This window comes from Cebus imitator, unplaced genomic scaffold, assembly GCF_001604975.1.
Source record: "Cebus imitator isolate Cc_AM_T3 unplaced genomic scaffold, Cebus_imitator-1.0 Scaffold563, whole genome shotgun sequence".
In the NCBI taxonomy this organism is placed as follows: domain Eukaryota; kingdom Metazoa; phylum Chordata; class Mammalia; order Primates; family Cebidae; genus Cebus; species Cebus imitator.
The window spans coordinates 505441-518400 of record NW_016107878.1 but is presented as its reverse complement, the minus strand read 5'-3'; the positions used below and the strand labels follow the sequence as shown (position 1 = coordinate 518400).

The 12960-nt window shown below is 57.0% G+C and overlaps 1 protein-coding gene across 6 annotated transcripts in view; it reads right to left on the bottom strand.

Moving 5' to 3' along the window:
* Position 1: 1 nt before the first annotated feature.
* Positions 2-12960, bottom strand: part of CTTN (cortactin) — a 36085-nt gene continuing 23126 nt past the window's right edge. For 2 of the 6 annotated variants that reach the window (XM_017515874.2, XM_017515872.2), the window contains 8 exons: positions 12303-12413; positions 10928-10983; positions 8756-8825; positions 5982-6130; positions 3873-3962; positions 1893-2070; positions 1474-1545; positions 7-252 (listed from right to left, as the gene is read on the bottom strand). In XM_017515874.2, the coding sequence (XP_017371363.1) occupies positions 116-252; positions 1474-1545; positions 1893-2070; positions 3873-3962; positions 5982-6130; positions 8756-8825; positions 10928-10983; positions 12303-12413 (863 nt within the window). In that variant the 3' untranslated portion in view covers positions 7-115. Of the gene's footprint in view, positions 253-1473; positions 1546-1892; positions 2071-3872; positions 3963-5981; positions 6131-8755; positions 8826-10927; positions 10984-11563; positions 11627-12302; positions 12414-12960 lie in introns of all 6 variants that reach the window. The other 4 variants (XM_017515877.2, XM_037734004.1, XM_017515873.2 and 1 more) reach the window with 3 other exon arrangements.

The window sequence follows — 12960 nt, the reverse complement described above, 5'->3', positions numbered from 1 at the left end:
AAAAAAAAAAAAAAAAAAAAAAAAAAAAAAAGAAAAACCCAAAACCTAAGAACCAATGAAGGCCTGATCTGTAGTGCGAGGACCCGGGGCGCAGCTCCGGGGGGTGGGGCCAGCCCTACTGCCGCAGCTCCACGTAGTTGGCTGGGAAGAGCCCGTACCGGCCCTTGCACACCCCACGCCACCAGCCATCATCAATCATCTCGATGTTGGTGATGATGTCGTCGGGGTCAAACGAGATCTCATCATCGCCCGCTGCGGGAGAAGAACACAGAGAAAGATGCTGAGTGCGAGCGTTTCCTGGCCTGCCGGAAAAAAAGGGCACGACCTAGAGTGGGCTCCCAGGCAGCCTGCTCAGAGATGCCTCCTGCGGAGATGCCAGCACTGCGGAGGCTCCTACGGCCTCTCCTGGGCTGCCAAGAGCCGAAAGACTACAAAGACACACAGAGCCCTTCACACAGAACGCCAACCCACCCAGACCCCTTCCTCAGGAGCAGGTTTCCACATCACTCCACCCCTGCCCGCCCTCCCATCCCTTCTCTCCCTGGCAGACATGTCCATGGAGGGGGCAGGGAGAAGGGCTGTCCAAGGTCACAGGGGTGTGGAGGGATGGGCGGGGACGCCCAGAGAGAAGCCCAAGGTGATGGCTGAGATGGGAATGGAGGGCGAGAGCCAGGTGATGAGAATCCACGTACAGGTGCCGAGACACCTGACACACTGACATGCGTGCACACGAACGCACGTGTGCAAAAGGGACTGAACGCGGACGGCCAGTGCTCACTGGTGGTAGCAGCTCATGGTAGAAGGCCAGCTTTCGTGCTGACAGAAAGAAACGGGAAGCGCTTGGAGGCAGCGCTCAGGGTTCTGGTGAATCCCACGCCACCTGTAAGATGCTTATCAACTGCGGAGGGGCGGTGGTGACTTTGTGGAAAGAGGAACAGGTGGACGTCATGCCTAGCAGAGAGCTCCACCGTGTGGCCTCTACGACCTCACCGCCACCAGAGCATGGCTCAGCCTGGCTCTGAGGAAACACGGGGAGCGCAGAACTGAGGCTGCTCTTAAACCGCCAAGGCTGCAAAGGGAACTCAGGAATGAGCGGGCCACACGGGGAGCTGGCGGCCGGGACAGGACAGGCAGGAACGTGGTCTCGAACATCAAAGGCATCTGTATGGCCCCCTCACCTCGAGGGTGGGGCTTGGGAAACATGCTGAAGTCTTTGGGGGTGGCAGGTACCCCTGCGGCTCTCCCAGGATTCCGAGAATACTAAGGGTAACGGGGCTGTGTGTGCGCGGAGATGGAATCTGGGTGAGGGACATGAGTGTTCTTGGTAGTACGCCTGCAATTTTTCTATACCTCTGCAATCATCTCAAATAAATTATTCCTTAAAGTCAAAACAATGCTGGAGAAGCGATTCTCAGGGAACAGGCAGAGGCGGGCGCCACCACCCGGGCCTCCCTCCGAGCGCGAGCCGCTCACCAGCCTGGTAGTCGTACAGGGCGACGGCTGTGATTCCCGGGTCGTTCTCGTACTCATCGTAGGTGCCGTCCTCTGAAAGCAAGCCAGGACAGAGCTGAGCAACACCGAGTCCCACGCCCGTCCCAGCATCCTCAAACTTCAGACACTTCCTAAGATCCTGTCCCAAGGACACAGGATGGCAGCTGAAACCCTCCCTTCCTCTGCCTCTGCCCACCAGTCCCCGGCACAATGGGGATCTTTCTGGGACCCAGTACAGGAGCTGCCGCCCCAAATGTATCTAGAGCACTTCTCGGCCGGGAGAGGGAAACCCTGCAAGCAAGTGAAAAAACCCAGGCTCCCTGCAAGGACACCACAGGCAGGGGAGGGTGTCCCGGGAGCTTCCCGCCCCGGGAAGGGCGCTGCAGGTGGGGCGCCAGTACCTGCAGGATAGCGGCCCGGGACCTCTGCGCTCTCGTAGACAGCCTCTGTGGCGTAGGCCAGGCCCTGCTGGCTGCCGGCCTCTCGGTAGTCAGCAGCCTCCACGCTGTACACGGGCTCCGGCTCTGGCCCGCTCACAGGACCTCTGTAGCTCATCTCTGCCTTGAAGGAAGCCGCATCCTGGGGAAGTAAGGGCCACACGCATGTGGCACGGGGCCCCTGCTGACTTCTAGAGAGCAGCAGCCACACTGCCACAGCCAGCAGAAACCCACGGGCCATCTCATTCTCAGCCCCAGCCAAGACTGAGAAACAGACCCAGGAGAGGAAGGCCAGGCCAGCCAGCATGTTCACCATGGCGGCGGTGCTGGGAGGGGCATGCATTTCCTTCTGGATGATCTGGTCCTCAGCCCTGTAACACTCCCTAGTCCTAAAGCGACCACATCCACGCTCCGTGTTGGGAGACACGCCCCTGCCTGTTCTGTTGCCTGGGGGTACAGCCTGCCTTTGTTGGGTTAATTTGGCTGATTTCTATTTTTAGGCCTCCATCTCCAAGGCCACACAAGGCACCCTTGGGCTGAGTGGCCACCCTCCTGCCATGTGCTGCCTGGCCCTGGCCCTGCCTGACCGCAGCTGCACCACATGGCTCCAGGGCAGCCGAGCCTGCAGACGGGGCTCTGCCCTGAACAAATCCCCTCTGCAGAGTCCTGGAAGGGCATCACCAAAGAATCACATTCAGCTACAAAGGTGCACAGTGGAACGCCTCTTTATTCATAACCGCTACTCCAGCTTCTCAGCCCTAACGAAATTTCTGAACCGCTTATCACCGATGGTGGCTTTAATCAACGCTTCTGACCAGCGTCCACCTGATGTCACTGGCAGTAAGTGACAGAAAGCAATGCAGACTGCTGAGAACCGTGCACCCAGGAGCTCTGGTAAGAGCCGGTGGCCGAGAACTGGCTTGCCAGGGAGGGTAACTAGGCAGGGAGAGCAACTCCACCCTCACTGGGAACCACGCAAGGGCTGAGCTGTGCGGGAGGGGCAGGCCGCCGGAGCATTCTTGTGGCAGACAGCCCTGCCTGCCAAGGGGAGGATCTAGAGTGGGCCAATTCCTGACAAGCTGCGAGGCTTGGCCCACCACATCCCCCCAGGCCCTAGCAGTAAGGGCAGAAGGCAGCAGCAGCAGCAGCACAGCCAAGGAGGGACAGTAGGGTGGAGATGAAGCCACGGCCAGCAAGGCCCAGGCCCCAGTCCCTGCCCGCCTCCAGGGCTCTCTCTGGGCTCCTGAACTGCCACAGACTGGGGTGTGCGCCCCTGTATAACTCACTGGCTCCTGGGTGAGGATACATGAATCCACAGACCAGGATGATGGCCACGGGATGGAGAAGGGGCAGGGCCAAGGCCAGGAGAAGTGATGGTTAGCACAGAGGTGCTGGCAGGGAGGAGACCCAAAGTCAGAGTCAGGTGGGGCACCAACAGGCAGCTCGGTAACTCAGGGACGAGGACCTGTGAGGGGGTCAGCAGTACAGGGAAGGCCAGAGAGCACGTCTGCAGACACACTCGGGAGGGGCTGCAAGGCTGGAGAGCTGAATGGGGCAGGCACAGAAGGCAGATCGCTCAGAAGGCAGCTCAGTGCCAAGGGAGGGCAGTGGCATCCAGCACAGCAGAGGGAAAGTGGGGTGAGGACCCCCCATCTGATTATCTGGCAGCAGGGGACCCCAGTGGGGACTACAGTGAAGTGGCCAGATGGTAGCAGGCTGCAGAGGGGTGAGAGGACAGCACAGGGGCCTGCACGACTGTCCCAACAGCACCAGGGCACGTTGCCCACCCCCAGGCAATGCTGGCCCACCCCGATCCGGCCCGGACGGCAGCAATGCTCTCAACACCCATGCAGCGCTGCCGGCCTCAACGGTTTCCTCCGCTACACAAACAGGACCCAGTCTCTGGCAGTAAGTCACGCCAGTTCAGACACCAAAGACACCAACCTCATAGACGGGGCTCGTAGGCAGCCTCTCCTCAGCTGGCTGAGGTGGGGGCGACGAAGGGGGCGTCTGTGTTTTGGCTCTAGCTTGCTCCTGTGAAAACAAACAGCAATCAAAATGCTGCCATGCCGCTCTGCATTGTCACCCTGCCATGTTTGAAAAGACTGTGCCCAAGCTCTAGACACACTCTGGGGGAAGGAGCAGAAAATACCCACACCAAGGCTGAGCTGGAGCACCAAGCCTCAGATCCCTCAGCACCCAGGCCCAAGGCTGAGCCGGAGCACCAAGCCTCAGATCCCGTCAGCACTTAGGCCCAAGGCTGAGCTGGAGGCCCAAGCCTCAGATCCCATCAGCACCCAAGCCCAAGGCTGAGTCAGGGCACCAAGCCTCAGATCCCGTCAGCACCCAGGCCCAAGGCTGAGTCAGGGCACCAAGCCTCAGATCCCGTCAGCACCCAGGCAGGATCCGAGGGGCAACTGTGCTCTGAGGCTGAGATCACACAGACAGTACGTGACACTGCCAGGACCGGGTCACGGCTCATGTCTTACCCACACGGATTAGACAAGTCAGGCAGATTTGGGAGCCTCAGTTAATGCTGCAATGGGCTGAGACTGGGGACCTTAAAATGGGCTGTGTGTCTGCCTATGGGATGGACATGAATCTTTAGGGGCTAAAAGATGAACTGGGGTAGAATAATGACCTCTCAAAGCTGCTGACATCCCATCCCTCAGATCCTATGAGGAGGGACTTCTGTGTGTGATGAACCTACGGGTTCTGTGAGGGGGAGATCTCTGGACTGCCTGGGTGGACCCAATATAATGAAAGGTCCCTTGAGGAGCAGGGCAGGAACGTGAGAACAGACAGGGGCGGTGACGATGAAAGCAGAGGCTGGAGATGGGAGGATGGGGCCGCGGGGCTGCCAGGAGGAGCACAGCCCTGCTGACATCTCCGAGGACTTCTGGCTTCCAGAGCCGTAGACACTAGCGGTGTGCTGTCTGTGTGGTGGTGGCTACAGCAGTGACAGGAAACTGACTGACAGCCTACGGGCTCCAGTGCCGGACGCTGAGTCTGAGGGCGTTAGGTGGCAGGCGCAGGCACAGTGGCTAGGGAGCTGCCCAGGCAGGATCTGAACCCCGTGTGTCCACTCCAAACCTCCTGCCTCCTCTGCCTCTGCGGGCTGCCTCACTCTAATGGGAACAATGGTAGTGCTATCTTGTTTTGTTGAAGAAAAAACCACCCCTGGTCTCGAGATCCTCGCACGGTTCATGTCATCTATGGCCTTGCCTGACCCCAACAGGACAGTTGTAAATTCCCACGCTACCTGGTGCCATCCACAGGTAAAACACAGGAACTACCATGTGCTGTGTGGCCCCACAGTGGCAGGGCCTGGGGTGGGCAGAAGCCCAGGCTTCCAGACAGGCTGGCAGAGGCCCCAGCTGCAGAGCCACGCTTGGTAACTACACACACACATCTGTAGGCCCCAGGCTCTATTCACAGCCCCCAAATCCTTGCCGGCGGCAAGCCACCCAGGCTAGACCCAAAGCACCCAGAGACAGGCTTGAGCTCTGCCCGCGCCAGAGGTGCACTTCTGGCATCTTCCTTTGGGGGCGCTTCTCCGTAGCCCAGGGGCCTGGGTGAGTCGGGGGGCTGCGTGGCTGAGCAGAAGCAGGGCCCAGAGAGCAGGCTGCCTCTGCAGAGTCCCCTCCAAACCCCAAAACTCCACCTGGGAAAGGAGGGGCTTCTGGAGGGGGAGGAGTGAGAAGACTCAGGCTGACATCTGGACAGGAGCTCCATGGAGGAGGAAGCCAACATGACTCTGCTGTCAGCTCGGGGACAAAGGGCAGGGCAAGCTGGTGGGTCCTGGGGCTGGGCCAGCAAGGCCAGGGTAGGGCTAGCCAGCTGCCTGGAGCATCTTGGCCAGAGACTCAGCTTATATGCGGCTACAAGTTACATGTGCCTTAAAGGGGGGCCTTAAAGGAGAGTTAAACATGCCTTCCAAGGAAAACCTGGCCTGAACAAGAAAGAATAGACCCTGCCCAGGCCCCCGAGCCCTCAATCCCCTCAGCTCTGATCCGGGAGAGAGCGCGGTCCAGCCGCCTCCTCGCCGCTCACCTCCAGCTTCCTCCTGGCCTCTTCCTGCTCCTGCCGCTCCTTAGCCATCCGCTGAGCTCTCTCCGCTTCCGCCTTCCGCCGGTCCTCTTGCTCTTTCTCCTTAGCAAGGTTTTCAAAGTTAGCTCTGATGTTACTTGTTTTGCTGGTCACTACAGCGGAAGGAAGGAGGATGTGCGGCTTCAGCAACCGAAAACACGGCTCCTGGACAAGAGCCCCACAGCAGGCGGCCTCCCCACCTCCCGACCCCCAAGAAGGGAAAGGCTCTTGCAGCAGCAGGCTCAGCCCACTGGCCTGGAGCCAGCAATGGGCGCCTGCCGCAGGACACCGAGCACCTGGTGCGACCAGCGATCCCCCTAAGCTTGGCACCAGGAAGATCTCTAAACAAGACGGCATCTTCACCGCCACACTCACAATCTTCAATAAAAACAGCCCATTTCCCTTAAAGACGTGTGACCTTGATAAAGCAGTTAAAGGTACCACTATATACTGAAATTGATGTGTATTGAATATAGTAAATCTCAACCACTGAGCATATTTTTTGATATTCTGTGTGACAAAAATGGACCAGAGGTCAGTGGCTCATGCCTGTAATCCCACACTTTGGGAGGTTGAGGCAGGAGGACTGCCTGAGCCCAGGAGTTGGAGACCAGCCTGGAAAACATGGTGAGATCCCACATCTATTAAAAGAAATAATAAAAATTTAAGTCGAAAGCGGGGAAGACACGTGAGCCACCCCTGCTGTGTACAGGACTGCAGGGGCTGTCGCCCGTCTCAGGGTACACAGATACAACTGTTAGGGCTGCAAGGTGACTGTTCTCTCATGGAATAGCGTTTTCTCCCGAAACGACAACTGACAGACAACCACGGCCGTGTGAAGCTGGGTCTCCAGCAGCAGTTTTCTCCCAAGTGGCTGAACTAAGCCTACTGTGTCAGGAAAAATTACTGTAGTGTTTGTTGCCAGTGGGAAAACGCCAGCTTCCAAGTAAAAGAATTTTGAAAAACGGGAAGCTGCCACATGAACATGACAATTTCCACTTAGCCTATGCCGATGAGGTTGACGATGACAGCAAGTGTGATTTTTTTGGTACCGTATAATGAGAAAAGTGTGTCCGCAACTGGAAGTTGGACACTGGAAGCTGGATCAAGAGATCCAGCACCTTCCAAATCACCAACACACGGTGCTGCCCGAGCATGCTGGGGAAGCGAGCCCTTCACAGGGCCAAAGGAGCCAGCCTGCGATGCCACCATCTGCCAAGCCTGGGTGGCACCGTGGGACACCCTCACTGCCCTCAAGGCTACAGATGCCCCTCCCTTTCCCAGCTGCCTTCCTAGGCAATTCCACATGTTCTCCCTAAACAACGTAACATCGACAGACTGCAGAAGCAGATGTGAGAACGCAGCCGTCCTCTATTAAGGAGATTCACAAAAACCAATCCATGCCACTCTTCTAAGTGCTGGCCTTATAGGCACGAGCCACTGCACACGGCCCGTTTCATTGTTATTTTTTGAGAAGTAGTTTTGTTCTTGTCACTCTGGCCGGAGTGCAGTGGTACAATCTCAGCTCACTGCAACCTCCACCTCCCGGGTTCAAGCAATTCTCCTGTCTTGGCCTCCTGAGTAGCTAGGATTACAGGCACACGCCACCACGCCCAGCTAATTTTTGTATTTTTAGTAGAAACGGGGTTTCAACATGTTGTCCAGGCTGGTCTCAAACTCCTGACCTCAGGTGATCCATCCGCCTTGACCTCCCGAAGTGCTGGGATTACAGCCGTGAGCTACTGCACCTGGCCCTAGTTTTATTATTTTTAAGTGAATCGATTTATAACTTTCCAATGGCTGTGGTGGCTCATGCCTGTAATCCCAGCACTTTGGGAGGTTGAGGCAGGTGGATCACTTGAGCGAAGGGGTTCAAGACCAGGTCTCTCTCTTTTAGTGAGACCTCATCTCTACTAAAAATAAACTGGGCATGGTGGCATGCACTTATAGTTCCAGCTACTCGGAGGCTGAGGCAAGAGGACTGCTGGAGCCCAGGAGACTGAGGCTGCAGTCCCGCCTGGATGACACAGCAAGGCCCTGTCTCAAAAAAGATAAATAAATAAAACATTCCTAATTTCTAATATAGTCAGTGTCATCAAATACATCAACGTCTTGTGGGTTCTCACTAGAAGCCAAAGTGTGTGTCCTGGGCCCTCGAACTCCGAGAACTGTGGATCCATGGCCCCCGCAGTCAGGCGGTGGCGGCTCTCTTTGGCCTGGGTTAAATTTAGCACTTGCTTTCATGTATAACATTCCTCAACTACCCGATTCTCCCGGGCATGGCCCACCTATGACTCCATCGTGTGCCCAGCACAGAAAAGGCAGGTTTTGAGCTACCTCGTCAAGGGCCCAAGAACCAGCAGCGGAGACCATGTCTGCTGTCACCTGCACACAGACATCCTGACATCCTCTTCCCGTCACAGCTGTGACCAAGTGACGTAGGGAGCTGGGCAGGTCCCAGCTGCTCCTGGAAGTTGGACCCTTGTGATGTGCACTTAACACCCCTCCTTGCTGTGGGAAGAGCCCCTTGAAACGGACCCCACGGAAAGAACTGTACACCACGCTGCGTCTGAAAGGTAACTCTAAACCTCTGCAGGAGAAACAGGATCTTCATCAAAAGGACCATTTCCCAAAAATACGTGGCAACAACCACGTTTTCTACTAGTGGTGCGTCTGTCCTTCCCCTCAGTGTTTTCCTGGGAAACCACGCGGTGCCCCTGGGATCAGCCGGGACTCACCAGCTTCAACAGGTACCGTCTTCTGGTAGGCAGAGGACACCTGGACGACATCCTCAAAGGTTGACGCATTCTGTGGAGACAGGAAGTGGGCGTCAGGAAAGCGCTTTTCCCTTTCCTCCATGCCCTGTGATGGCTCCTACCAGATGCAAATCCCTTCCCCAGCTCTTCCCGAAGGCCCAGGACATAGCCTGGAGCGCTCATCGTGGCCTCTCGGTTTTGCACATTATCTGAGGCATGAAAAACATTACCAACCACATTTGCAGGCGATCATGAGTCAGCATTAGCAGAAGAAAGTATCTCCATCTGCTCTATCATACACCAATTCTGGGACCAGCTTCAAGCCTTTCCCACCCTCCCTCGCCACCCAGAGGTGTGAGCATTTACAGGAAGACGACGCTGGGGACACACGCAAGCCTCAGGTGGCCCGTCCTCCACACTTCCCAGTGGTGCAATCACACCTTTCTGCGTTGTAGGGGACGCAACTCTGGTCTGAGCAAACGATGGCGATGACTCTTACGTGCTCACTCGGGCGCAGAGTGGCAGGGCTCGTGAAGACCAGTGGCCGTGCCCAGGTTCACTGCAGGTTTCACCACCTCTGATGAGAACCCCTGAGGCTCAGAAGCCACCAGAGCCCCCACCCCAAGGCCCCTTTCTGCCCAGCACCTCCTGCTCACCCCCGTTCCCGGCCTGCCCCTCATTCCTCGGACCCTGTTCCCTCCTCCTGTCAGTCAGCTCCAGGGTCCATTCCACGTCCCCTGAGCTGCTCACACCTGTTCAAAGGCAAGGCCATCGGCCTTACTGGGTCCAGTCACCCACCAGAACCCCTGGAAACATCGCCTCACCCTCAGGGAACGACCTCACCTCCCAGCCTGGGTTGTAGCCCCAATGCCATGATGTAGTGGGACCCAGGCAGTTGCGTCACCCTAAGCCTGGGGCTTAACTGCACAGCAAACCGAGAGAGAGAGACACCACCCCCTCCTGGATTAAAGACAAGAACCCCAAAGGCAGCACCCTCACGCTGCCTCCCCATGTGCTCACAAGCAGTCACCACCAAACCATCAATGCTGACCACAGACACTCAGCACAGGCAGCCCCTCAGGTTCCAGCCTCAAACCCACAACCTGTGGCCCACCCACAGGGGAGCTCATTCCCTCCACCCTTCCCAGCGTCCTGCAAGGCCCCTGCCACCTCTGGGTCCCCTGCCCAGTGTCCTGACCGCATGCCTACTCCCCTTCCCCACTCTGCACGCAGTGGGCCCAGCCCTGGCCCTACCCAAGCTGTCTCTCACTGACAGCCACATCTGCTCCTCCCAGTTCTCCAGCTCCACAGTTGGCCCCACATCCACCCAAAGCAGATCCCTGCACTGTCCCTTGCCTGCTAAACTTTTCAGGGTCGAGCATGCCACATAATGACGTGCAGAATACTCTATAGCATTTGACGCTCTCCGGGCTGGCTCTATCCCTCCTCCCCACCCTCCCTCTGCAGCTCAGCTCCTTGAGAACCTGCTGTGACTCCTGTCCCACCCGGGCCCACGCCTCGCCCTTCTATGGTCTCCTGAGCTTTCGCTCCTGGTGAACTCCCAGCTGCCCTCAGAAATGAGCCCCAGTGACCGCTCCCTGGGGACCCCAGTCCAAACACCTGCTCTGCCTGCCCACATCAGGATTCCCTGGATGGCACCGTGTGTGGTCAACTGCAAGGCAAGGACTGGCCCTGCCACCTGTGACCACCAGCCACGCACAGGAGCAGGCAGTGTGGAGTCTGAGTCTCCGTGAGGCTGAAGACAGGAGACAACGCATCGTCACACAGGCAGCGCCGGCCGCCAACGGGGCAGCACCACGCTCAGTCTAACACACTCAGGTTCCAGCCTGATTTACTGTTAAGAATTTAAGCTCAAATAGGCGTGAGCCCTCGAGGCCCTCACCGCTCACGTTGACCACCCGGGTTCCCGTGGCAGCCCAGCCGTCCACTGCTGTGCTGCAGCAGGTGCTGAGCCTGCCTGGCCTGCGGCCCCCAGCTAGGAGGTGGGCCAGTGCCAATCCTATCCCACAGCGTGGCCATGAGGAGCACAGGACTGTCCGAGTCAGTCATCGACGGAAATCACGTGCGCAGATGGCGGCCAGCAGTGAGCCACGCCCACCCAGAAGACACCAAGCTCCGGGTCTGAATATTTACCTTATCCATCCGATCCTTCTGTACCCCGTACTTCCCACCGAATCCTTTGGAGTAGTCTGAAACGAGGCAAAACACAACACTTACTGCGAGGTGGAGGCGAGCGTGGGGCCGACCGCGGGTGCATGCAGACAGATCCAGAGACAGCCCAGGATGGTGAGCCACAGCAGGAGAAAAGGCAACAACCAAGCGAGGCTCTACGTGCAAGGCAAGCTTTGCTTCCACCCAAGGTGGTGCACCGCAGGCAGGGGAAGCCGAGCACAGGCCAGGGGCGGGCTTCAGCATTCCCTGAGGGGCAGGAGGGGCAGGGCGGCAGGCTGAGGAGCTAGGCCGAGGAAAGAGGGCAGGGACAGGCCTTTACAGCACGCCACTTCAATAGCACAGTCTTCTGCACCAGCACGAGCTTATTCTCATCTGCTTCCTGTGCTCCTGCTCTACTGAGCGCTAAAAAGAGGCTCAATCGCAGTTTGTTCTCTTGCTTTTTAAAAGAAAAAAAAAAATCCATGTGGAAACTCTACCAGCCAAACACTTCTGTTGCAGCAACACAGATCCACATGAAAGTCACACCGTCATGCAGAGTGAGGCCACGGAGAGCCACCGTCATCTCCATGCAGTCTGTGGGACCACCCAGGTGTTTACCTGCCCAGGCCTCAACACTGCTGTGCGTTTCTAACGCGGCAGGTGGGAAGCCTAGAATCTGCCCTGCAGGGTTAGGGAATGACTGTTTTTCCAATTACGTGTTCAGGCTCTAACAAGCAAGTCCAGATTCTGAAGGTAGCAAAATAACTGCTCTACGGAAGGTGCGGAGCTGGCTTCACGCACACACTGTGTGGCTCTGTGTGGAGACGTCACACACACGGTGTCATCAAACGAACAAACGAGAAACCTCCCGCCCCTGGCCAAAAACACCACCACAAATGACACACAGAGACCACACAGGACACGCCTGTCTCCTGGGCCTTACTGCTACGAAGCCCCTGGTCAAATGGCCAGTGGCTTGGTTGGAGCAAACACCTCTCTTGTCATCTGGAAGGCAGGAAGGCCTGACTCAATGGCTCACAGCAGTCACATTAACAGCAGAACAGGCTCGGGCAGGATGCTGCTGGTGAGCGGAGATGCCCGGTCCAGAGACTGGATGAGTCACAGGGTTAGACAGCACCCACTCACTAACTGGCGCTTCCTGCCATAAGCAGATCGCAAGCTCCAAAATCAGTGTCGCTCTAACAGACGTGGGTTTAACTGCCCAATGGCCTGACAGTTGACAGCTGGTGACACAGGAGGACTGTGTTGCAGACGATGATGGTGAGCCCTGAAGTCTGTGCTAGAAGTGGCTGCACGGGAGAGGGAGGGGGAAGTAGGAGGCTAGTGGCAACTGTGCCTTGCTGGGACTCGTGCTTGGCCAGCTTCTCCTTGTAATCAAACCCCACGGCAGCGGAGTCCTGCCTCTCCGACTGAACACCGAATTTGCCTCCAAAACCAGTCTTATAATCTGAAAATCCACAAGCAACAGTCGGGAAAACAACCGAGAGAGAAAACACAGTTGGGTTAGAGTTACAGGAGCATGTGCAGAAGCAAACACTGTTTCCAGAAAGCAAGGGCTCTCCTGATCACGGCCTTCAAGATCCAACCCCCAGGCTCAGTGCTGGCTCAAAGGTCAACGTTAAAGAATGAACTGAAAAATCCACACACTGAGCCAAGATCCAGAAACAGGCAAAGAACTGTACTTTAAATAATGCAGTAAAGGCAATCCGGGCTGTGCAGCTCCTTCCGAGGGTCCTACCCACACTGCAGACCAGTGTGCATCTGCATGCGTGGGAGGAGAGGCCCTGGAGACGCGGAAGGCACCACAGCTGCCTCAGCCCTGCTCCTGCCTGTCTCGGGACTGGCTCACACTGGGAGGGTTTCAGTCCCCTTAGACTCCTTTTCCTAGGGATGGGGGACCTGTTCTGACAAGAAAACACTTCCGGTTCAAAAGTAAGTATCTCCTGCCAAAAACCACAGCCCACTTTATAGACAAAAAACGTGGACTAGGAGCA